The 26,267-nt window shown below is 40.6% G+C and overlaps 1 protein-coding gene across 4 annotated transcripts in view; it reads right to left on the bottom strand.

Moving 5' to 3' along the window:
• CACNA1D (calcium voltage-gated channel subunit alpha1 D) overlaps positions 1 to 26,267 on the bottom strand; it is a 204,337-nt gene that overhangs the window by 71,625 nt on the left and 106,445 nt on the right. For all 4 annotated transcript variants that reach the window (XM_088662244.1, XM_088662245.1, XM_088662243.1 and 1 more), the window contains exons 10-21: positions 23,887 to 23,974; positions 22,937 to 22,963; positions 17,973 to 18,133; positions 17,066 to 17,291; positions 16,696 to 16,903; positions 12,838 to 12,958; positions 10,776 to 10,890; positions 9,151 to 9,220; positions 8,270 to 8,339; positions 6,500 to 6,641; positions 5,902 to 6,031; positions 1,555 to 1,614 (exon numbers count right to left, since the gene is read on the bottom strand). In XM_088662244.1, coding sequence (XP_088518370.1) covers positions 1,555 to 1,614; positions 5,902 to 6,031; positions 6,500 to 6,641; positions 8,270 to 8,339; positions 9,151 to 9,220; positions 10,776 to 10,890; positions 12,838 to 12,958; positions 16,696 to 16,903; positions 17,066 to 17,291; positions 17,973 to 18,133; positions 22,937 to 22,963; positions 23,887 to 23,974 — 1,418 coding nt within the window. The remainder of the gene's footprint in view (positions 1 to 1,554; positions 1,615 to 5,901; positions 6,032 to 6,499; positions 6,642 to 8,269; positions 8,340 to 9,150; positions 9,221 to 10,775; positions 10,891 to 12,837; positions 12,959 to 16,695; positions 16,904 to 17,065; positions 17,292 to 17,972; positions 18,134 to 22,936; positions 22,964 to 23,886; positions 23,975 to 26,267) is intronic.

The following is a 26,267-nucleotide window of genomic DNA, read 5'->3' as shown; positions in this document are numbered from 1 at the left end:
ACAGAGGGTGGCTGACCCCTGGCCTTGGGGGCAAATGGGCAGGCTGGGGGTCATAGCACAGTTCAGGTGAGGAGTGGGTCTGTGTGCAATCTGTGTGTGTGCGTGTGCGCGCACGCACAAGTGAGAGCCACATGCACCATTGATGTATGGTCCCTGGGAAAGGCTGAATGAGATCCTTGGGCCAATAAAAGGTTAGCAATTCCTGCACTAGAATGAGGAATAGGTGTGTTATAATCTAAACAATCTTCTTTACACCATAGATCCCTTTATTTCAGCCCCCTAATATCATGCTAAATAGTTTCCCACTTTCCTGGCAAAACATGCCAATGGAAGGGCTAAGAGACATGCCCTTCTCAAAATAGCATGCTCTGAAATGCTACACTGGTAGAATTATGAAACACATTCAGCATGTTTTAAAAACTAAAACTAAAAACCTTATCCCTTATCAAACTGAGCATATCTTGTAAACAGCCCAAATCAGTCTTATTATCAAGTGTTAATCAAAATGCACTGTAAAAAAGAACACACAATAATATGAATAAAGCAGGAAATAGATTTGTTATGTTTGATTCCCCAGCTGGAAATGCAAAGTTTATGTACTGATTCATATAATACCACTGGGTCCTGTGTCATATCCAGGAATACTCAATAAGTAACTTGAGACTGAAGTGGCTACAATAGATGATCCCAATCTCGAAGGCATCAAAATGCATGCTCACATTTTCTATATGTTCCTCCTTATTCTGCAATGGTGGAGCAGCTTGACTGCAGCATCAATTGTGCACCAATCTAATCTGTACGTCAGAATTCTGAGCTCCCCTGGTGGATGTCCTTGATAATCAGTACACAGACTATACATTGAAAGACCAGTTCTGAACTCATGCATGGGCAATACATTTAAGTAAGCATGTTCATGCCTCTTCGTGTATTTAAATGTATACCCAAGATAAAGCATCCTAGTAGGTTTTAGAAAGGGTAGAGTATCTTGCAAGTCCCTTTGCAAGAAAATAGTGGTCTACTATTTTAACTCTGTGAATATATAGTTCAGAAAAAGAAATGAGAAGTTACATGCTCCTCCTTTAAAAGATTTAAGATCTTTCTCTTTGAAATGCCAGAAAGGGGAGGAGGAAAGTTCATGCGTAGTGAAATAGTTTTCCTTCTTCTGACAAACCGGAAGTAGAAAAAAAGGATAAAATGAGCTGTCAGATTGATGTGATGATAAAAAAGTAGCTTCTACATGCACCCAAAGGTAAAATAGAATAAAAACCATGAAGAAAAATATCCTTTGGTTTCAAAAAAAGGTTTAGATTTGGTTGTTGAGTGAAAAGGCGGAGAACACTTCAAGTGCCTTTTCGTGGCAGGTGACACACAGAAAAAAATCCTTTTTAAGTAAACTTCTTTGTAAACCTGTTACCTTCAAAATGATCTCAAATGTAAACATACTAGTGAAGACATAATCTGCATACCCTAGGATCTGGAAGGTAAACAAAAAGTTACAAACATTATTGCTAAAGCTGTGTCTGAGTTAACAAGGATCAATTAACAGTTAATTACCTTTAACAGGATTTCAACAGTAAAGATGGCTGTGAAAGCATAGTCAAAGTAACCAAGTATCTGCAAAGCATAACATGTGCCACAGTAAGAAATTCATCTACAAATACTACCAGAATTTACAACTTTGATCACATACAGAGAAATGCCTACTTTATGAACGTGTATAAATTTAGATAAATAAATAGATGTACGATGACCAAACAACATTTATTTGTTTCACTGAAAATTGCCTCACAGTTGTCCCAATTCACAGATTTGCTTACTTCTAAAGCATCATCCTTCAATACTATATTCCCCCGAAGTACAGGTAATTCCTTACAGACTTTGCCCTTGATGGTTGGGAAGGTGCCTTCCATTGGCAAAAGGGTGAGGGATTCTGCATATCCTCCTCCCCCTACAGACCCCAGCAGCGTCTCCTACACTGTTCCAGTGGATTTCCTAACGCTCCTCCACCCACCCCTGGACAGCATGAGATAAAATGCTGGTGGGATGCAGGTGAAGTGGGAATCAGCAGAAGTCACCTCCCTGGTGCAGGATCATATACCAAGTAAAATTCTGCCTGGGTGATGCTCTCAGAGCCTGGGAGTGACATTTGGATTCAACCCATTATGTTTTAGTCATCACAGTGTTCTTGTAAGAAATGCAAACAAATTATTAACAGGTGCAACTTGCTCTCAGAACATAATATAATCATACTAATGAAACAATCTCTGCATTGTTTAGTTTTGGTTCTTATCGTATAGAGAATACTGAATATTCAAATATTCTGAATGAGAATACATTACTAAGCCCATAGCTGCCAAGTTCTCCCTTTTCTCGCGAGGAAGCCTATTCAGCATAAGGGAATTTCCCTTTAAAAAAAGGGAGAACTTGGCAGCTATGACTAAGCCAGCTTGACATGGTTGGAAGTACCTTCAGAAATTCTCTAAACACACGAAGTCCTTTTTGCACAGATCACAGCGCAAACTTTTAAGGGTATATCTGTACATTAATGTGTCCATGGAAAAAAAGATACCCATTTTTGCCAATTAAAAACATTTCAATCAGGCTTTGTCATGTCATCACATTGCAGCATGAATTTATCTTCAAAACAACAGTTTCCCCAAGTTGCAAGTGTAACTGATGGACATTTGAGCAATTTCTTCTATATGGAATAACAAGAGTCCATGCCGCTTGAGATATACAATGCAAAGACTCCTATTTTGTTTTCACAAGCTATTTATTCATCCTAACATCTATATACCCAAACAGTTTCCTATAAACCCAAGAAGACTCATTTTAGCTTTGGGATGCTTCCTTGACATACTGTATAAACAATTTGGCTATAAGAGTCGGACACAACTAAATGACTAAACAACAAAAAGCCTCAGTCCTGTAAGTAGCAGAACTCAATCCATCCAACAAATGTGGCTTGTGCAATTACCTTCCAGTACGCCACTCACCTCTTTGGAAACAAGAGTCATCATCCAAGTCCCCTCTTCCAGTCCATAAAAGGGATGAGGGGAGTAGAAGAATGGATTCAGATTACCACCCCAAACAGATGATCAGCACTATCTAGACAGACAGCACCAACCATCTATTCAGCCTTGCACGTGGAGCTCTGTAACCACTTGTACAATATCCTTCTGTGCATGAAGCTCCCTAGTGAGCTTGTACATGAGAAAGCTTTATACCAAGCATGCTGGGCTGGGATGTCTGCCACTTCAGGCAAAGGGCTAAACTAAATAATAGCAGCTGATTTAAACCTAGTGTAGAAAACATTGCTTCATAGGCACTACCCATTATTACACTGGTACAGCTAAATATCTTGGTGCTTACATGTAATAAAATCACACCAACCTTGAATGGATACAATTATTCTAACAATGCCTTCTGTTGGCAGGGCCATACCTACGGTTCTTTTCCTTCTCCTCTGCATACATACACAATATTTTAAAGATGTTAGGGTTTACCTAGTCAGTGGAATGAGTGCAGGCAGCCTTTCTATTTAAGTTTTTCATGTCCCATGCTGTGTACCTTACGCGGACTTGTGTCTAGAGGGAGGCCAACATAAGCTAGAGACAGTTGCCTGGATGAGTTTTCTTTTATGCTGGCTAAACATTTGCTTTTCAGCAGACAAAGATACTTTACTTAGCGAAGTTCTGTCAGACTCCTTCCCTTCCCCAGGGCTACAACTGTTTTGCACAAAAATATGACAACTTGGGCTTTCAGAGGATCTCCTGGGTGCTGTGGCTTTTCCAATCGCCAAGGCCATGTTAAAAACTAGGTTGTGGGACATAGAGCGCCAGGAACTAATTTCAGCTGTGTAAAAAACATGTTCCCCTCTTTATTTTCGACTCTCTTGGGTGCAGGAATTTAACCTCAATTATCTACAACGCTACTTATTACAGGGGAGAGACCAGGAGCTCACCAAGACAGTAGCTAAGTTCCTCTATTTGATTTTTTGCCGCCAAAGTACGTTACAGGACCCTGCCCTTGCTGGAGACCCACAGAGGTGAAATAGACTGCTTGCCTCTTCTTCCCTTTGGCAACTGACAGTACTGTTGAAATGGCGACGAGATCGCACTGGCCTATTTATTTTGAATGTTTGTATGTGGTGCCAATAAAGGTTTGATGATGATGAATATTTTTAAAGTGACTTTTTTTAAAGGAATACAGTAAGTCTTTTTCCTAGAATGGCATTAGAGAAGTTTTCTCATTTATTTTCCTGTTTAAATGAGTTAAGTGACTTTTTTTAAAGGAATACAGTAAGTATTCCTTTTTTTAAAGGAATACAGTAAGTCTTTTTCCTAGAATGGCATTAGAGAAGTTTTCTCATTTATTTTCCTGTTTAAATGAGTAAGGTGAGAATATTTTATATATATATATATATATATATATATATATATATATATATATGAGAGAGAGAAAAATACTTTAAAAAGCTGGAGAAACACCCTTTCACCACTTGACCAAATATTTCTGCCACAAATATATAAAAAGGTGTAAACTGCTCACCTCCTAAAATAGGAGACGGTCTCAGGCCCCAAATCTGGGAGACCGTCCCCTTCCCTACAGACCCCCTTGGGTGTTAAGATGAGCAGAAGGGGTCCTCTTGGTAGTTCCATGACCCTCAGAAGTTCCTTCTCTGTGGCAGCTCCAAAAAATTTTTTATTAAAGTTTTTTGGGGTTTACAAAGGTATGTGCAATGTCTCTCATAACATTTTTACAAATCAATGGCAGCTCCAAATTATGTAATTTCTTCCCCACAGAGGTGTGTGGCATTTTCATTATGCAGTTTCCATCATATGCTGAAGATGCACCTCTTTCCCCATGCCTTTTGACACCTGGGGTATGTATTTTTAGGACCCACCCTACTCTGGCGATAGTAGTTTGTTTATACTGTTTTAATATTGTATTTTAAATTGCAGTGACCAACCCTGGGACTTTATGCTGAAGGGCAACATACAAATGCACCCTTGATCTGAAATTACCTTTTGTAGCATTTATTATGCCTAGAATATGCCTTTTTTATTTTAGAAATAAAAAATGAATGCTGTATAGACAATATTTATAGTAGCATTTGTAAATGAGAGTTGCATACAGCATACTATACACCCACTTTAAATATTGTAGAAGCAAAATCTATGTGTATTGCAGACTGCAGTTTTTATATGCTTGTCCCATTTCATTTTCTAATGTTGAGGTTAAGGGAGTGGACAACATGGTGTGGAGGCTGCATACTAGGAAGGAGGGGGGAGGGGCAAGGCAGTGGAGAGGTCAGCCCTGTGCAAACGCAATAGCAGAGCTAAGCTGGTATTAATGCCAGTGAGTTTGCACCATAGCAACCTCCCCACTGCCTCATCCCTTTCCTTCCCTGGAAGCAACAGGGCTCAGCTGTCAGGAGGTCAGTTGAGTGCCAATACCCCACCACATCATGTGCTACTGCCATCTAGCTCAAAACTGGTCCATCTAGCTCAATACTGTTTCATGCTGACCAGCAGTGGGTCTGCAGGGTTTCAAACAAAGAACATTGCCAACACCCAACTAGGAATTTCTACACCCTGAATATTATTAGTGTTGTAACTGAGCTTATGAAGACCCCTTCACTGTAAAAACAACAACAACAACTGAGGCTACTCTATGACTCCAGGCTCCAACCACAACAAATCTCTGCACTATTTTTGTAATCTCCAAGTTGGTTCCAACATCCTGTTGAATCGTAAGAAAATACCCACATGCTGCTCAATTTCAAAAAGCTACGCTTATGTACTGATCTCTTATATTCATGGTTTGCTTCCATTCCGAAGGGACCATTTTAAAGACGATGTAGCATGCAACTCTTTTGGGGAGTCTGTTTTTTCTTACGTTGTTTCGAAAAGAATGACTGCGAATTGGATCTTCCGCTGCAAGGGAAGCACTGCTAAGCATGATGAAGACAAGGATGAGGTTGGTGAAAATGTGGTGGTTGATCAGCCTGTGACATCCCACTCGAATCCTGAAGAAAAGAGTGACGAAACAGAACAATGCCATTACAAGTGGGAAGTTAGCTGCTCCTGAAGCTTTAAACTAAGCAACTGCAGAGCTTTTTAATTTTTAAAAAAAGTTGTTCATCTGGAAAGCAGCCAGGTTGTCTTGTTAACTGCACTAGTAATTATGGAAAATGTAAACTTGTATATATATCATATAGGACAGCATATGTGACTATCTTAATGGAAAGTGGCCAAATTTTATAACTTGGACAATATTAAAAAAGCATTTGGAGATAGCTGCTATTCAGACCATGTTATTCAAGTTTGGTTTGCAAAGAAATCACACATCTCAAAAACAGCTTTGTATGGTCATTCTGTTGCTTTTTTTTTGTTGCAGTCAGGAAAAAGTGTTGCCATTTTATACGGGAGCCTCAATGTGGTAGTACTATTTAATAACAAACAATTCAAGAGATATACATAAAATGGTTATTTACGGGTTTGTATTGCTGAAAATAAAGAAGGAGCTTCCTTCAGGAATTGGTGTCATCTTTTCCTTCATATTCAGTTCAGATATTCTTCGGGGTCGGGGGCCAGCTGGCACTTCAGGTTCTTCCTCTTCCTCTTCCTCTTCACCTACTTTGAATTAATTACTTTCTTTAATATGTGTATACAAAATTTGTAATACTAGAAAAAAATATTGGAAATAGATTATAGCCGCTAGATATTTAAAACAAATGCTAGTTAAAATAAGGTCATTCCTGCCGGTTCCATCGTTATAGTTTGCTACTTCATGTGTCTCTAAATATTGCACTCAGGTCCTGCATTCGAGGCATGCTGTTGGCCGCTGTGAGATGCTGGCCTAGATGGGCTTTTGACAGGGCTCTCCTTTATGTTCCCAAATATGTTATTACAATGAAAAACAGTGCGTCAATTTTAAATTCTTGTCTGCAGCTTCTGGCTGAGAGCATGCTTTCTAGGTTGCCCACTCCCCTTCCTGTTCTGTGCACTTTTCACAAATTCACTGTCAGGCAGGTCAAATCATCCCCTATTGACACAATCAAAGCAACGAGTTTTTTTCAACTGTCAGGGTGTAAATAAATTGCCTTCCCCACTCTGCCCATGGAATACTGATAAAGCTTTCCATAGACGTGACAGAACTGCAACTACAGTCCATGCCTTAGTCCCAACTCCTTTGTTTGGTTGCACAGATCACTGAAAATGTGCCACACGCACATTTTGACTATTGCATGATACTCCCACCTGTGACTTTTCAGTGACACCTGCCCTGTCTGCAAGTCATAGACAGGAGTGGTGGCCTTGCTATGATGGTGAGCACACCTTAATGCAGGGGCAGTAGCTATGGTACTATTTTCTGCATGTTTTCATCTAGCTAGAGGTGTGCTCCCATGAGGAGATACAGGCTTGGAGTCGAACGTTGTGTGAGAAAACAAGCCACTCAGGCAAGGATTTTCTCTTTCCCGCACTCTCCTCATGTAGCCAGCCCACATACCCTTGAAAACCTTCTCTGAAGAGTCAGGGACGTACTCCTGCAGTGTGCCCTCTGTTGAGGGGGCTGCAGTGGGAAACAGAAACTGCCCTTATTCAGGTGAAAGCACATTGCCCAAGAGTGGGAAAGTGAATTTCTAGATTTTTTAAAAAAGTCATCACTGCAACTGCCTTACTCTGTGTCTATTTAGATTGGAACATGGTTTGTCCATGTGTCCGTTTTCTATCCAGATGCCTCTCTGGATAGCACTGCCAAACTCAGAATAACGGTTCCTGATATGGGGTGGCAGTTTTTGTTGATGTTAGGCCTCCAGCTGCCATTCTGAATCAAGATTGGCAGACCAATACATGATTTTGGCAAGACTTTGCCCGCTTTTTGGCTTAGGTTCAGCCGCCTCTGATCATCGCCAACTTTTCATGAGGGTTCCCGATGTGAGGGCGACAGTCTTCATCTATGTTTGGATGCGAGGTGCCATTTTGAATCAAGATGGCAGACCAAATTGTGACTTTGGCGTGACTTCACCCACTTTTTGGCGTGACAATCCAAACTCACAAATAACATCCATTAAAAAAACCACAATATATTTTTGGTTTCCAAAAAATCCTGGGGAGCACCAGGAATTCCCTGCTAGTATTTCATAATTGCTGAAATGTGTGGAATCAATCTATACTGTTTCCTTTTAGTCGTATTAATAAATAGCATGTAGTACACTTGACCCAATAATTTCTCTCTCAGTATATGTTAAGTGCATTAATACCTGGAACATCGCAGGGTGGGTAGGGATCTTTGTCTTCATCTTCCCCTTCTCCGTATTCATTAATGGTAACCTATGACAAGAACAAAAACACTTCAGAAGAAAGGTAAATGGGAGGTGTAAACTGATGCAACACGCTAAACCAAGCCACTCTTTTTCCTGTTCTGCCCTCCGCAAAGCAGCCCCACCCCAATCCCAACACATTACTATTTTTAATTCAATAATTCTGGCTGGAAAAATAAGCAGTATGGATTGTCTCATAGAGAGCCCATGCATCTTGGGATAGGTCAGAGGTCAGCATTCCAATGATTTCCATTAACTCAAATTATTGTATTTTGATATTCTGTTGGAAGCCGCCCAGAGTGGCTGGGGAAACCCAGCCAGATGGGCGGGGTAGAAATAATAAATAATAAATAATTATTATTATAATTATAATTTCCATTAACTCAAATTGTTAATCTTTCAGTAAACCGAGTAAAAATCAAATATTTATTATGTTAGAAAATAAACCAACTCCATCTGTTATTTTAATGATACTATATCGAGTCCAATAAAATCTAGCAGGTCATAAATAGACAAGTTTCAAATATTATCTAATTTGTGTCTCTAAACACACACACAGACACACAGTAGAGGAGATGTGGGGACAGGCAATACAAGCGTCTGGGCAGAAAATCCTCTTGCTTGTGGCCTTGAGGCTTGATACAAAGAAGCCATAGGCACCCAGTGTAAGAGAGGACTCAGTGCATTCTAAGAACTTGGCAACCCACATGAAGTACAACCACAAGCATGGATGGAAACCAGTCAGTTTGGAGTACTGGCAGGTGTCTGCATTTCTGGCCTAAAGAATATATAGTGCACAGAAGTGAAAAGAAATAAGGTACCTTAGCATCCTTGCCCTTCTTTTGTTCACCTTCTGGTTTGTCCCCCTTTTTAGTATCCAAACTCTCTTTTCTACAAGGAAGAAAAGAAGGGTGTGGGGAAAATAAAGGAGCTCATGTGTGGTAGCTGTGAAAAAAGGCAAATGCCATGCTAGGTATCTGAATGGCTGCAGCCAAACCAAAGCTCTCCCAACCTCACCTGACTGCGCCCCACCTCTGTCCCAGCAAGTGCAACACTGCTGCCACTGGAAATGTTTTATCTGCTACTCATATAGCATATGTGCACTGATATAGCATTTGTGCACAGCGGGTGGCGCCGTGGGTTAAACCACAGAGCTTAGGGCTTGCCGGTCAGGAGGTCGGCAGTTTGAATCCCCGCGACGGGGTAAGCTCCTGCCAACCTAGCAGTTCAAAAGCACATCAAAGTGCAAGTAGATAAATAGGTACTGCTACAGCGGGAAAGTAAACTGCGTTTCCGTGCACTGCTCTGGTTCGCCAAAAGCGGCTTTGTCATGCTGGCCACATGACCTGGAAGCTGTACGCCAGCTCCCTCGGCCAATAACGCGAGATGAGTGCCGCAACTCCAGAGTTGGTCACAATGACCTAATGGTCAGGGGTCCCTTTACCTTTACCCCCTTTACCTTTACACATGGTAGTAATTAGGCTTTCAATTATGGCTTACTGAAGCAGGTACAACGTGGATGTCTTCACACACGAGGGAGTGCATTTCCCCCCATCCTCCAGGCAGGAACAATATCATTAAGTTAAAATTCCAAAATCTACAGTTGGGCAATACCTTTATTGCGACCAGCCAAAATGTTACAAAAGCTTAGGAAGCTTTGGAGTTCCCAACAATTCTTCAGCAGGCAAGATGTTACACATTTTGGGGGGGGGGGTTAAAAAAAAAGTAGCATAAAAATTAGGCTGTTGCGTGTACCCAAGAGGTCAGCTTAGCCTAATAGATTCATTTCCAAGATGGTGACTTGGACTGAAAAAGTCCCTAGCAGGTACTGCAGCCTGGTAATGTTGGTAACCCCTGGGAAGGACATATTTAGCCTGCAATCTCCATATTGCAACTGAATCTACAAGCTGACCTGATGATTACAACAAAATCCTATTTTCTGTCCTTGTTCCACCACCACCATGAACCGTTGAATACTCAAGTCTTTAAAATAACAATGTTGTGTTGAATCCAGCTAAGTCATTGTGCATGAGGAATGACCTTTCTAGCCCAAGGGAACTTCCCCTCACTCTCCTTCTGCTGTGTGCCCTCTGCATTGGAGGGAGGAAAATTTCCATTGTACTTGTGGAAGTCATTCCTCAAGCACAATGATTTTGTAGGATGCAACCCATAGCTTCTTGCATAACTCAAGATAAATTGTAATCGTGATCTTATGTGCAGTAGATTTTCACAAATTAAATGACTATGGTGGAGTCATTAAACAAGAGTTTAACGTTGCCAGCTGACCATTTTCAGAACTGAAAAGACATGTCTAATGCTTATTTCTAATTATAAGTGTGCTCAGTTCACACCAGCTTTCCAAAGTAAAGGATCTTTACAAAAGAACCATAGGAGAAAATCAAGAAAGCTGCTTTCACATGTACTGTGTGTGCCATTTGTGCTGTACCTTGCAGTCTTTTTCCTTTCCTTTTCCTCCGCTTCTTCTTTCTGAGCAGTGTTCAGACTTTCAGCATCTGCCAGGTTATCCACCGCAATGGCCAAGAAGACATTCAACAAGATATCTAATTCAAACCATTTTAAGGATACTAACTACATTGGTATTGCAACCTCTTTCCTTTGCCAATTGGGAAACATGAAATCCATATTCCTAAATTCAGTGAAGGGCATAAGCAAACCGGTATAGGGGATTTTTTATTTTTTTTTAAAAAAAAGATCTCATGCCTCACTTACATTGGTTTACAAGTCTGTAGTAGCAAATAGCAAATTCACACATTTACTTGAAAGCATCCCTGGGGAGGGAGGATGCACACATACGCTCCATCTCCAGCATTCCTGATCCTGTGAACTCCATTCCCAACTTTCATGTGTTGAGCAAGGTCTGGGGTGGTGGTCGGAATTCATGCTTTAGCTGTATGTTTAGAATCCTCCCTGTGCTTGGGGACCCTGCACAATTAATCAGGGCTCCTAATCAAGGGATCACAGATTGTGAAGCTGAGGCTCCAATACTTTGGCCACCTCATGAGAAGAGAAGACTCCCTGGAAAAGACCCTGATGTTGGGAAAGATTGAGGGCACTAGGAGAAGGGGACGACAGAGGACGAGATGGTTGGACAGTGTTCTCAAAGCTACAAACATGAGTTTGACCAAACTGCGGGAGGCAGTGCAAGATAGGAGTGCCTGGCGTGCTATGGTCCATGGGGTCACGAAGAGTCGGACACGACTAAACGAATAAACAACAACAACAATCAAGGGAAGGATTCTAAGTTCATTCATTTCAAACAGGAGAAGAATCTCCCTTCAACCCTTCCATTAAACATGTAAACACTTGAGGCTATACCTGGCAGGAACAATGTGAGATGGAAATAGCATACACAACCCCAATCCTCCCCTCAGTACATTTTCAGGCAAGCGTATGAATATGCTTTGGTTTCCGCGAAATGCTTGGGACAGCTATCGCATTCCCTGGCAAATTCTCTTGGGCAAGATAATAATACTGATCACAAGTTCTCTTTCACAAACCCAACTGAAATGAAACTAACATGGAAAGGAAATCTAGACCTAAACAACTCAAGCAACGTTTAAAACTTCAATCGATCAAAAGTAGTTGCTGATTTTAGCTCCAATCAGGTGCCACTTCCATGCTGACATACAGGTGCTGTGACAGCTCCCAGCGAGGAATGACTCCTCAACCCACTTCAGTATCAGGGGCCACCTCTTCAAATACTTTGGGTGACAGCCAATGTTGCACATGGATTTCCTCTTCCTCTGCTTTCCCTGCAGCCCCCCATGGCCTCCAGGGAGCTTCCCAACTTCTAAAATTTGGCAGAGATGGGTGGGAGAAGGAAAGGAAGGGCAAGTCCCATGACACCAGCAAAAGTCTGTTCTCCTTGCATACAGGCATAAATGGAGATCACCCATAATCACTGTTTGTTTGTTTGTTTGTTTGTTTGTTTGTTTGTTTAATCACCACACCTAACATAAAGGAATTTCATATCTAATTGTATTCTTCACACAATCCAAGTATTTCTCCCAATTCTAATTCTAATAATAATAATTTTATACTCAGCCTTTCTTCCTGACAGGGACTCAATGTGGCTTACAGACAGAGTTACAGATAATTCCACCAAGTAGCTCATTGCTATTGTTGACTGGGAGTTGCACAGAGTCCAGGTCAAATTATCTGTGATGTAAAACCAGAATAGGTACAGAAGGAAATCAGAACTGAGCATCCTGGAAGAGGGCATCTGACTGGCTGGCAACCTGGACAGAAGTATTCCATGCTGCAATGTTTTGTTAGAGATCCAGCAATTCCTTATCACAGCAATTTTAACCAAGAACAGAATCAACGTTATCAGTAATGACTGGTTAGGAGACCAAAGTGCTTACACATATTTAACTGAGAATTTTGAGAATGGGGAATCAGAATATGGAAATCTCTGATTTAAGTATTTTATATTCATGTTCTTTCTATTTCAGAATTAAGCTTAATTTGTAAAAACGAAAGGATACAGTTACCACAGATGAAGAGGATAATGAAGTATATGCAGACTACCATTCCTGATGATGATGGGCCTCCATAGGCCATAATACCATCATACATTACAGCATTCCAGTCTTCACCTGTTAGAATCTAAGAAATTGATTCTCTATTAATGAGTGAACACAAAACATTAAAAATCAATTATGTTTCTGCTTCAGTTCACAGCATAGAAAAAATACTCCATCAGCTGTACTTCTATGACTAACAACATTCTAACCTCTTCTCTTATGCATTGCTTTATACTACTATAAAATAAGGACATACTGTTTTGGCAATGGAGCTTTAGATCTACCAAAGCCTTTGCCAATACATTACATTTAGGGTTTTGGAGAATTAGTTTTCTAAAAGGACTGCTTAAATTGTTGCCTATGTGAACATTTATGGACATTTCTGACACGACATTCATTATCTGCACAAATTATCCCACCTCTCCTTGAGTACGTGATCACATATACAAATGTAACACATGGACCTAGCATTAATGCTCAGAATTTATTTAGAGAATTTCAAGTGCTTAAAGCTCTTCACATACACTACCTTAACAATTCTTGCAACAGCTATATAAAATAATCGAGAATGATAATCCCCATATTGCAAACAGGATATGTATGGCCTGATGCAGAGAGAATGGTAGATTCTCTTGTCTACAAAGTGAGTATGTGGCTGAGATGAAACTTTAACAGGAGACTACCTGGTTCACTAGAGATACACCAGTGTCAGGGCTCCACTCTGTCCAGACCTTATCTCTCACCTCCTCAGATGAGAACTAAGGAGAGCAAGACCCTTCAGCAGATCTCCACACTGGGAACGACTGACTAGACACTTACTCTGGACATCCCTACCCTGTAACCTGGGTCAGGAGGTTGCCGTACCAGCTGTCTCAAGGCCACATGAGCAGAGGGAACGGTGAGTAAGGCAGCAACTTCAAGGCCATCACCAAAGTACTCAGCAATCTGCACATTAGGCCATTAGGGAGAAGTGCATGAAAACACCTGCTTGGATCAAAGCCTGGATGAGACCAGGAAGGGGTGGAGCCTCCAGCTCCTATGCAAGTAAAAGCTCTCTTCCAAGCTCCAATCTTCCTAGCCTGGGGAAACAGACAACCAGCTCTGAACTGGGCTAACTGCTAGAAAAAGAAACTCTGCAATATTCAAAGTTGCAGTCAGCAAAGCGATCCCTTGGTTCACTTTGCACCTATTAGCAATGTTTAGGATGACTTAAACGGACAAGAAATGTATTGGCTGAGCTAGCCCCAAGACTGGCTGTGGATGTAACAATCCAGAGACTGAAATCACGAGTCATTCATGCATCCAAGCCCATTGCTTTCTTGGCACAACCAAAAGCACCTGTAGACACCTAACAAAGCAACCTCTGAACCAGGTTTCGAGGGTGCACAGGGAGCTGCAGGATAAAGGAGCTGTGAAGAAGGGGAAATTCTGTTGCACAAGCGGAACAGCAGCGCTCGATACAACTGAAAATGATCAAGGGAATGCGATGTGATAATCTTTATTAAACCACTAAGATTCTGCAAATGAGCATGTGATCAATTAACTGAGATTTTTTTAAAAAAAACTAACTTTTTGCTGTTTCTGAAGCAATGCAGAGTACTAAACTCAAATCAATATGTATCCAGGTTTTTTCCCTTTGATGTTTTATTGAGATAATTCAGCACCTAATCAGCTACTTTAATATCTTGCACATATTTCATCTGGGTACTGTACATCCATAATATGAATGGAAAACAGTCTGAATATGGTTTCAAATATGGTTTGTTTGTCATGGCTTGGCCCAAAGAGCCCTAGGAACTATAGTTTTATACAGACATTGTAGGTTTGTTCTTGAATAACACTGGGTGGTAGCCAGTTGTGCCCATCTGCTAGCGGAAATGACTTCCACTCTCAACAGGACTTCTCCTTCCTCTCTTCCCGTGTACAGCTCTCTGCATGCCCACATCTTCTTCCGGGGGGGGGGGGGGGGCTGGGGTACCCTTTGGAGCTGATTTTCGGCTCTGGAGGCAGGAGAGGAAGGAGACATTGCATACCAGCCCCTATAGAAAACTATCATTCCCAAAAAGCAATTATCATTAAAACAGCTTTGAAACTCCTTTAAATAAATAATGTAGACACACAGAGCATTGTTGAAAAAGGAAGCAGCCAAGCAGACACCAAACTTTTTACTGACTGCTATAGTCATAGGTGCCAACTCCCAGATTGAAAAATCCGGGATCGGCGCGTCGCAGCACCGGAAGTCGTGCTGCGGCCATTTTGGAACTGGGCAGAGAGGCACCGGAAGTCGTTTCTACGCATGCTCTGCCCATTTCCAAAATGGCCGCAGCGCCAGAAATCGCTTCTGTGCATGTCCAGAGACTCCAGACACGCACAGAAGGAGCCTCCCCGGGCCGGTAAGAATCCAGGGGATTTACAGGGGTTTTTAAAATCTGGGCTGCCAGCAGGAAACGGCTGGAAAAACGGGGGTTTCCCGGAGAATACGGGAGACTTGGCAGCTATGCGCTTTAGTAACACTGCATCCAGACATGATGCTAAGCTATGGTTTAGTATTACATGAGCAAGCATCAGGTTTCTGCACTGCCTCTTCCCTCTTTGATTAAAGTTAAATAAATTGGAGTTCTTGTTAGTAAATGCACCAATAAAAAACAGAGCAAGAACTCAAGCAAATATAAGATTCAATAGTGAGAATAATCCCTACTAACAAATCAAATATGAATTGCAAAAACAAGAACACATATAGCCATACAGAAATTGTAAACTCAAAGCTACAAGGATATATACACAACAATAATCTGTTACAGCATTAGATGTGAGAGTCTTTAAATTAGGTCAAGTTCATGCTAGTCCAAAATCAGGATTTTCACATCAAACACGACATTGATATATCCTGATTGGCTATATGTGTTCTTGTTTTTGCAATTCATATTTGATTTGTTTTAATTACAATAATTTGCCACTAACATTAATGGCTACAATCTAGTTAGCCCTTAACTTGGATTTGAGGGCATGTGTGAATTAGTAGTTCTTTCTTCATTGTTTTAACATTGATTTATATTTATTAGTAACTTTGCATTAATGTAAAATTTTATATATAACTGTATATTTCTGTAATACTTTGTTTAAGTTGCCTGTTGTTGCTTCAGTTTATTTGTACACCATATCTTAAGCAGTATAGAAATTAAAGCAAGCAACTTGAAAAGCAGTTAACTCTTCCTGCATATTTCTGTCTCTCTGCCTCTATGTCTGTCTGTCTCTTCTCCCAGTGTTGCTTTTAAAAGTTACCCAAATTTCAAAATCAGCCTTTCCTCCAACACTGGATTTTTGTGGGGTTTTGAGGGGGGAGGAGAAAAATCAAATAAAGATGCTTTATTGTATGTGCAATTCCATAACACCTGCACCTTTGGACTGTAGAACAAGATTGAGATAATTTACCAATATACAGCTTTAAACATGTGATATGCAAACATTTTGTTTTTTGTTTTTTAAAAAGACAGTTAAATATAAGGGAACATTTTTTTTTACATTAAATGACTTTACATTTCTTATATTTTGGATGAACAAAGACAACTTAATATTAATGACGTTAACATAAAAGCTATGCTGCATAGATAGATTGAATACATGATATGAACAAATGGTACAAAATGATGCAAAATTACCAGAATACTGACTTTAATGAGCAGAATGCTATTTAACACAAACAGAATTAATAATAGTTGTGGTAGTGATTTTTATTTTTATTTTTTAGGAGACAGGATTATTTAGACAGTTTTTGTTGTTCAAAGATAAAATGTTTTATAGTGGGTGAAAGAAAGTTACCTGGAATACAGTTAAAAGAGCTTGTGGGAAATTATCGAAGGTGCTCCGTTTTGTTTGAGTTTCATCAAAATTAAATTTGCCTCCAAACAGCTGCATTCCAAGCAATGAGAAGATTATGATGAAGAGGAAAAGCAGAAGCAACAGTGAAGCAATGGACTTCATTGAGTTTAACAAGGATGCTACCAAGTTGCTCAGGGATGTCCAGTGCCTACAAATTAAAATGCGTGTGTTAACCAAAAAAAACCCGTAAAAGAACAGTGCGTGATGAAATATTACAAAAGAGCTGCGGATCATACAAGTGTCAGTAGAACTCAGCAGTAACTTGTTGTTGTTTTTTAAAAAAAGCTCACTGCCTTTGATTTGATCTTACCTGGTTACTTTAAAAATACGGAGGAGACGGACACAGCGGAACACTGAAATTCCAAGGGGTGACATAATTTCCAACTCCACCAAGATGGTTTCAACAATGCCGCCACATACCACGAAGCAGTCAAAACGATTAAATAAGGATACAAAGTATGACTGCAGGCCCAAACTGTACATTTTTACCAACATTTCACAGGTGAATAAAGCCAGAAGAACTTTGTTAGCAATATCTGGAGGGGAAATATTCAGAAAATTATATTGGTTTTTACACCTCTGATTCAGTTTCATATGTTCTGCAGAAAACAATGACAGTTTCTATTTTGACCTCTTTGAGCAAACAGAATCCTTCACTCCACATTCTTCTCAAGCTATGATGATGCAAGCTATCCCCACCAAACCATAGCTCAGAAATAAAGGAATTTGGTTCATAGCATTTCAAAGCAAATTTTCATTTCCTTCTTAAAATACACCAGTTTTACCTTTAGTACAGAAATGTTTCACAATTCAGCGGGATTCTGATGTATGCACCAAGATTGACATATACAGGGTCTGCTTTGTTGTATTGTATAAGTACAAATACCCTAGTACAAATTTCGTAGTAGACTCAGAAAAACCTCTCAATGACATAGACCAGAGGTGCTTGATAAGAGTAAAGCGCCGTCAAGTTCAAATTAGCCTAGATTGCAACCCATCTAATCTGTGGATTGCAATCCATCTAACCTGGATAAACTCTAGCTACAACTGACTACACGGGGCTAAAAAATTGCTTATACTTTCCCATTGATTTTTCCCCACACAGATTAAACAACCCAGAATGTCTACAAAATGCTAAATAAATAAATGGCTCGGTATTAAGTCTATAACAGTATTCTATTAGTTATTGAATGAATAAGAACACATTTTCATTTTACCTTGTATTTGTGTCAACCAATCAGGCTGGTTGTAATGCTCAGATGAGATAGTTAATGTGTTCAGGAAGACCAGTACAATAACTAACCAATAAAACGAAACAGATTTGACAGCAGCTCTGCATCTTCTTCTATTGAATCGGTTCCATCGACGCCAACGCCGACTAAAATATAAAACAGCAGACATATTACAGCACAGAATAAAACCACAAAAATTAGGCTTGACGAAAAATTCTTCTAGGTAAAGGTATCGTGGTTGACTGTCTTGGTGCAACCAAACCACAGAAATAACCCTGCTCTCGTGCCCATGCACCATAACTCAGTTAGTTAGGGGATGCAGCAGACACTCAGTAGATTTATCTCAAGGACCAGGTAGATGTGATAGGTGTAGACCAGGCATCCCCAAACTGCGGCCCTCCAGATGTTTTGGCCTACAACTCCCATGATCCCTAGCTAACAGGGGGAGATGGGAATTGTAGTCCAAAACATCTGGAGGGCCGAAGTTTGGGGGTGCCTGCTGTAGACAATTCTTAACACACTCTGGTCCCAGGGTGTTTAAGGCTTTAAAAGTGAGAACCATCACTTTGAACTAATCTCAGAAACAAATAAGCAGCCACTACAGGTTACAGTATCAGAGTTGGATCCAGATCCCTTCTGTCTGATCCAATAAACGTTCTGACAACTGCAGTCTTGGCCAACAGAAGTTTCCGAACCGTCTTCAACGGCGGCCTACATAGCAAGCATTACAACCATCTGCTGTGGAAGTGGATTCTGCAGCAATGAACAGACAAGGTTCTTTGTTACCACTGATTGTGGCAGCACCAATCATATACTTTAGGAACAGGAAAATGCATCTCATGCCCCTTTCCCACCTCCTCAAGAGAGAGTATCACCAATTGTATGTTTTAAGAGTCTAAAAAGCAGCAATAAGTGTACATCCACTGCTTCACATAGAGATCTCTGGATCAGACAGGGGGGGAAATCATGTCCGAATAAAGATTATGCAAATCAGGATTAGTTTAAAATTAGTTTCAGGTTAAAATTAGGGGTGAAGTCAGGGATACTATTTATACTTGGTTTTAAAAAAAAGGAAGAAATGTGAAGATGAAATGGAGTCAGGATTTGCTGTTCTCATATTGTTGCCATTAATGACAAAGCTCTTTCATCTTTATCTGTGGATGCCACATTCTACCCCTTAGTCCTCTGTCTTATAAAGACTGGCATTTCATGATGTTTCTAATACATTTAAAATATTTTGGAAATATGCTACACATACATCTGACTTAAGAGCAAATAAAAACAAGACTCAAGAGCAAACTAAAAACATCCAAGGGCTATGGTATGCTGCGAATCTTTGGGAGTCAACTGAACATAAACTGTCGCAGCTACGCCTTTAATGTGAATGTATGTTGAATTTACATCTGATGGCGAGGAAAGATCACAAACACATTATTCATATCACAATATTATGGCCACTCCAGATCTTCAGTAAGCAACTATACCAGTCTTCAGAGGAAGTGCTAAAGCTGACCAGGATGAAAAAGGTATACAGTGGTGCCTCGACTTATGAATTTAATCCATTCCGAAGGCACCTTCGTAGGTTGAAAAATTCGTAAGTCGAAAAGCACCATTGGAAACGCGATTTCCCATAGGAATGCATTGGAAACGGAAAAATTCATAAGTCGAAGCAACCCCATCTAAAAATTCGTAATTCGAAAAAACCCTATCTAAAACTGCCGTGGTTTCCGTTCGGATGTCAAGAAATTCGTAAGCGTGCGGTCATTTGCCCCACTCGTAAGTCAAAAAATTTGGTTGTCGAGTCATTCGTAAGTTGAGGTACCACTGTATGCTGGGACCACAGAGCCTATTAGCATTGGCCAGTGAGGAAGCAGGATTAGAAGAACCAAGGTCTCTGTGCAATTCACACCAACCCCTATCCCCCTAGGATGGTGGCAGGAAGTAATTTAGCACTTTCAACACTATTGCAAAAAGCATTCCTTATGCTTAAGCTCGCACATCCTGCAAACCTGTCTACTTTCATGAAATCACCTTTTTGTAGTACGTTTTGCAGGTACACGGATGGTGATGTGGTCTAAACCACTGAGCCTTGGGCTTGCCAATTGGAAGGTCGGTGGTTTGAATCCCCGTGACGGGGTGAGCTCCCGTTGCTCAGTCCCAGCTCCTGCCCACCTAGTGGTTCGAAAGCACATCAAGTGCAAGTAGATAAATAGGAACCGCTCTGGCGGGAAGGTAAACAGCATTTCCGTGCGCTGCTCTGGTTCGCCAGAAGCGGCTGAGTCATGCTGGCCACATGACCCGGAAAAACTGTCTGCGGACAAACGTCAGCTCCCTTCGCCAGTAAAGCGAGATGAGCACCGCAACCCCAGAGTCGTTTGTGACTGGACTTAAGTAACAACAGGTGTTTAGGTAGACTGAAGTCTACCAAATGCATGAAGTTGTGTGGCCATAAGCAAAAACATCTAGGGCTCCAAATTAAATAAAGAAGTGAAGGTGCAGTAAGCCCACATGGACTGGGGCATATCTCAGCCCTGACAGCAGATTTTATGTGAACGGGAAAATATAGAATTCTTCTCAAGGCTTTAGAAATCCTGAGCTATAGATCTTTAGATACATCTAGCCACATTTGTATATATAACCATAGTTATTGTCTTTTTCTTCACTGCTGAGTTTAGGGAAGAAGAAAAAACCATTTTGAATATTCCTACCAGGAGAAATCCAAAATCCAATGAATGCAGTATTGATAGTTTAAGAGTTTTAAGTTCAAGATTAAGAGATTTAGTTGTATAGATGATTGATTAAATTATAGAAAGAGAAGTAGATAAGGAAACAACAACCTTGAGTTTTTTGGGGAAAGTTTCTCAAAAGGTAAGAAACTTTAGAAAAGAATACAAGCTACTTGAATTTGTATTCTTAGGTTTTAGTGTGACAAAGGCAAAGTTAAGAAACAAAGGAAGATACCATATTGAGAATATGACTGATTTTTTTTATTGTGCTTCTAAATATCTGCCTAAAGAAAAAGGACATTAATTTTATTGTTCAAATTATAAATAAACCATGAAATATTGTATGGGTGAATTTCAAAATAAATAAAAATATTTTTGTTGTGATTCTGACACATTACAAAGCAGCATCCTTGAAATATGGTATAAAATACTTCAAGTACTGCCTCTCCTCACATAAACTGACTTGGACCCTGTGATCATCAGCGGAGGCCCTTCTTCATGTGCCTCCTCCAAGAGAGCTCTGGAAGGTGGCAACACCAGAATGGGCCTTTTCTGCAGTGGCTTGTGGAATCTTCTCCCCAGGGAGGCTGATCTGGCACTTTCATTACACATCTTTATGTGCCAGACAAAACATTCATCTTCTCCCAGGCCTTTGGCTAGTTGATCTATGGCCTTTAAGACCAATGACCTTTAAGAACACAAGCTTGCTCCAAATACTGTTTGGTGTCATCCAAATATATCAGACATCATAGCCTTTTATGCAGACAGTGTTAGCATTACTTAGCTCCTGTGCCAAATATCCCCACCCCAACATTATGTGCACCATTCAGGCTCTCCTCCAGTGTCCATGTCTACAGTGTAAACATTTGTAAGGAGGAGGCCTGCAGTCGTCCACACTGTACCCATGGCTACATACACAGCGGGGGGGACGGGACCTGTGACCTTCCAGATGTTGTTGGACCCAACCAGCATTCCCAAAGATCAAGGGCGATGGGAGTTATGTCCTGAACTATCTGGAGGACTACAAGTTCCCATTCTCTGATATACAACATGTCCATCTATTGTCTGTGTTCAGGGTTTCAGATCCAGTAGAAGCTTTCATGTGTGCAACTATGGATGTAAAGGACCCCTTCTCTATGTGGAGTTGTTAGGGAAGGGCCTAGATGCAGTGTGCAACATTAACACAAGGCTACTCAGTGCAGCCCCATTCCTTGTTCTGTGTTGATGTACATGGGAGCTAATAGCACCTGCATAGGACATTTGTGCCACATGAACAAAGAGGTTCACACTCCAGAGACTTTGGATTGAGTCTTTCTTGCAACATGTGAGGAACGCAACACTGGAAAAGTCAATGGAAGGATAAGTGGAGGGGTGGAAGAGTTCACATTGATCTAAAGGCTGGTAGATTTGAGGCAGAGGAAGAAGCCACATCAGATGCAATATAATAATAATAATAATAATAATAATAATAATAATAATAATAATAATAGACTCTGCCTTTCTCATATAAAGCAATTGAGGTGGCTAAAAAAGCAATTAAAAACTGCACAAAATCAGAGTATCTCATGAGAAGGTTAAGATTGTTTCATTACTTATCACGTATCCAGCCTCAGCATGTGAAAACAAAACAGCTGCATATTCTTTTTTCTGTTATTCCCCCCTCCATTTGCATTCAGTTCCTCTGCTGTTTCCTTTTGTCAACTTTAAATTGGAAGCTCCTCAGAGCAGGGAACTGCTCTCTTGTGCTCTGAAATGCTCCACACACTGAATTTTTAAAACTATCCCATTTCTATGGGACAAACCGTGTAAATGGGAAGTGGTAGAGCACCCACTTCAAATGCAAAGGTCGTAGGTTCAATCACCAGTATCTCCATATAGGGCTGGGGAAAACCATGCCTGAAATCCCGGAAAGCTGTAATTATTATTAATGATTATTATTATTATACAGGCAATACTGAGCTTGATTAATGGACCAATGGACTTCGTATATGGCAGCTCTTTGTGTTCTTTAAGCCATTATTGTTTTGTTCTTTAATTACCTGCTCATGGTTTTGTGGCCAAATGTTGTTAGATTGCATATGATGCTATATACATTTCTTGTGCATTCAGTAACACGTTTCTTTAAAAAGTTTCAGTCATATTCAACCATAATATGTTTAGATTAACAGGAAACAGTTAAGGTGCAGGGGGAAAGCGATGAAAGAGAGAGAGAAGAATACTGACCTGAACTTGGATTTTGAGATAATTTGACTAAAAGAAAAGGAAAACATATGTTTAAAGAAAATACGTAACAATTGTTTACACAACTCCTTCTCCCTTGAAAGCTATGTTGGAAATTAAAAGCATTTAAAATTATTTCAATCCTGCATGTCCGCTTGATACAGAAATGTTCTATTGGTGTAAATTGCAAAATAATGTCACCTTTTTACTGCTTTTGAAGGATCAGCACAATAAAAGCTTGCATATTTTACATACATAGGAAACATTGCCTTTTTGAATTGATCTTTTATCAAAGCATATCAGTAACGATACTATTAAGACACCAATGTCAAAGTGGTTCAGAAATAGATTATAATCAAAATTTCACGATAAAAAAACAGTGGTTACCTGCTTGTATCTCACCACTCCTCCATGGCACTTACAGCAGATTCCCACCCCCCCTTAACAACCCTGCAAGGTAGGCTGGAAGAGAGTGATTGCCCAACACCATGCAGTGAGCTTGAAAAGGTTGAGTAGGAGTTTGAACTTAGGTTTTCCAAGGTCTAGATCTAGCCACTACATCACACTAGTACAAATCATGGTTTGAATGTGCTTATCAAGCGAAAGGAGATTATCAGAAAATAATGTATGAATTGTTAGGTAACAACACATGATAATAGCATCCATACCTTGTGCAATTTCTAGCAGCTGAACACTCACTACACATTTCCGACTTACAAAATAAGCAGTAAAGGACTACCAACTTAAATAAGCTTCAATGAGTTATTCAACAAATGTACATCCACATCTCAGGGAACTCCATTTTTGTTCAAAGACAATCTTCCTCAGCGCGCACACACACACACACACACACACACACACACACAAAACTTAGATGAAGAAAACTGCTCCTTTGCTCAGGAATTGCTAGAAATAAAATCATTGACTTTCCTACCAAGCTGATTTGTACTCACCACAAAGCTCCACAGCATGCTGGGCCCTCCCCTTCTCCACCAACATTTTCAGTATTCACAGACTCAGTTTCACTTGCTTGCATACTTGCTGTTAGTAAGATAGAAGATATAATTAGATTTTTAGCTCAGCAAAGCCAGCTACACTTTGCTTTGTGTGCATTGCACAGAAAAGCTGTGTATTTCCCAGGTACTTATTTAAAAGCAGGGGTGGGGTGGGGAGCAGAATGAAGTGTGAAAATGTTCGCTTCAGTTAGCTGGCTTATGATTTTCTTCTGCGCAATCCCATTGTTTAGCCTGCACTGGAAAAGCTGACTCCAAATCCAGTTTGGATATAAATGGTTTACAGCAAGCAAAGTTACAACCCTAGCAACATCTAAGGTGCTTTTGTGGGCAGATTAGCCCATTGCGTAGAGTTAGAATGGTTAAGTATTAAAAAGTTTAGCTTGAAAGGTTCCAATGAGCTTTCGTATACCTTCTAAACCAGGATGGTGAAATGCACCGTCTGGAGTGCTGCATGTGGCTCTCAATGCCTTTTTTTGTTGACCCTCAGCAACACTTAGGTGAAGCAGTTGGTTTTGGGAAGGAGGCATAAGTGCTCTGCCAGGGTCCTAGAGTTCTCCGTCCCCCTTCCCAAAGCCTAGTTAGCACTTTCCCAGGTTTGGGAAGAAGGTGGGTAGGACCCTGCCAGAGCCTCATGCCTCCTTCCCAAAGCAAGGCAACGTGAGGGCAAGGAGGGGACCCTCATATTTTGGGCTCACTTCCCTCTCCTCTCTAGGTTCTATGCAGCCCACTTGGCATGGAAACTTGGGCTGCCCTGTTCTATAAGCTCAGCACAAAGAGGATAAAATGGAAAAGTGCCTCCGTGCCTTGGGCACCGACCTTCCTAGTTGCAATCATAGTGGCGAGTGGGGAGACTGGCTGCTGTGCTCATGTCCTGCTTGTGGGCTTCTTAGTGCAAAATTGTGCTCTGGCAAGGCAGAGCACAACAGTTTACATTTTTCTAAGACCCAGCATGTTCACCCATGCTTATGTTGGTATGGTAGCAACTAAAAGAATTAACTACAAGCACCAGGAAGCTCCTGGTCTTAATCTTGCCTCTGCCATGCACAGCTCTCTCACGCCGCTTGAGGGTAATAGCACTGATCTATTGTAGAATGTTGTTGTAAGGATTATAAAGCCCATATAGCATTCACAAGTGAACTGGTTCAATCTGTAGGTGGAGGTTAGAGGTGGGGCTAACCCATTGACTGTGCATACTTTAAGAATGTCTGCACAGGGCCAGAGGAGCAAGGATATAGGGAAAATTGATAATGCTTCGCATGGAAGCTGGGATGAAATCATTGCCACAGCACACATAATAGAGAGACAATTTCTTGCCAGTCCAGAAAGACAGGCTGTCACCTAAAGCAGAACAAACAAATAAACAATAAACTGGCTTTTAAATTACCAGGACTCAGTTCCAGTAACACTTCTGCCTTCACTATCTTCACAAGTTTTGTCAGGGACAGTTCTGACAGCTTCTATTATCTTGCTACTTGTTCGAATTAAACAATTTCCTCAGGTGTCAATGTTTTGTACATTTGCCCCCATTAAAGTTCTGAAGTACTGCTAGGTTGAACATACACTGTCTATGGCTCACTCCAGCCTGAGCACAACTAGGGTTGCCAGACTCAATAGAGGAGAGGACTTCTGTGCCTTTAATTGCCCTGCTCTCTTTTGAGTCTGGAAACCTTAAAGAGAAACCAGCAGACCCTTTGTTTAATTTCCAAGCAAAGGGTCTGCTGGTTTCTCTTTTAGGTTTCCAGACTCAAAAGAGAGCAGGGCAATTAAAGGCACAGAAGTCCTGTCCACTATTGAGTCTGGCAACCCTAAGCACAACACCATGCCTAATTCACAACCATGTGTTGTGATCTGCCAGGTGTAAATAAGAACCCTTCCCTCTTTTTAATCACAGTCTGGTAGCAAGCAAAATAACCTAAAGAAGGCCAAGATATGTGGATAGTGGGGTTGCATTAAACTTGGGTAGTGGGATCCACAATCCTTTTGAGTTGTTGTCAAACAACTCTCATTTTGATCTACTCTGTTTAATTTAATGCCTTTCCAAGCAGTATAAATCAGTATGCACACTTAACTGGGAGTAAGCTCCACTGAGCATATGGGAACGTACTTTTGAGTAAGCATGCCTAAAATTGAACTGTTAGTCACTTGTTGCACAGGATTCAGACTTCTTCCATCAATGTATTGATTCTGTTATCTATCACACTTTCTCAGTCCGTTCTCAGTGTGGCATGGCAGTGTCACCAAGCATCATTCAATAATTCCTGCAAAATCACTACTAATTATAAGCAATTGCACATCTTATTTATTTATTTGTTCACCAG

The sequence above is a fragment of the Zootoca vivipara genome, chromosome 2, assembly GCF_965207765.1.
Source record: "Zootoca vivipara chromosome 2, rZooViv2.hap1.1, whole genome shotgun sequence".
Lineage (NCBI taxonomy): Eukaryota > Metazoa > Chordata > Lepidosauria > Squamata > Lacertidae > Zootoca > Zootoca vivipara.
Note: the sequence above shows the minus strand (reverse complement) of the source record. Positions and strands in the feature narration are given on the sequence as shown.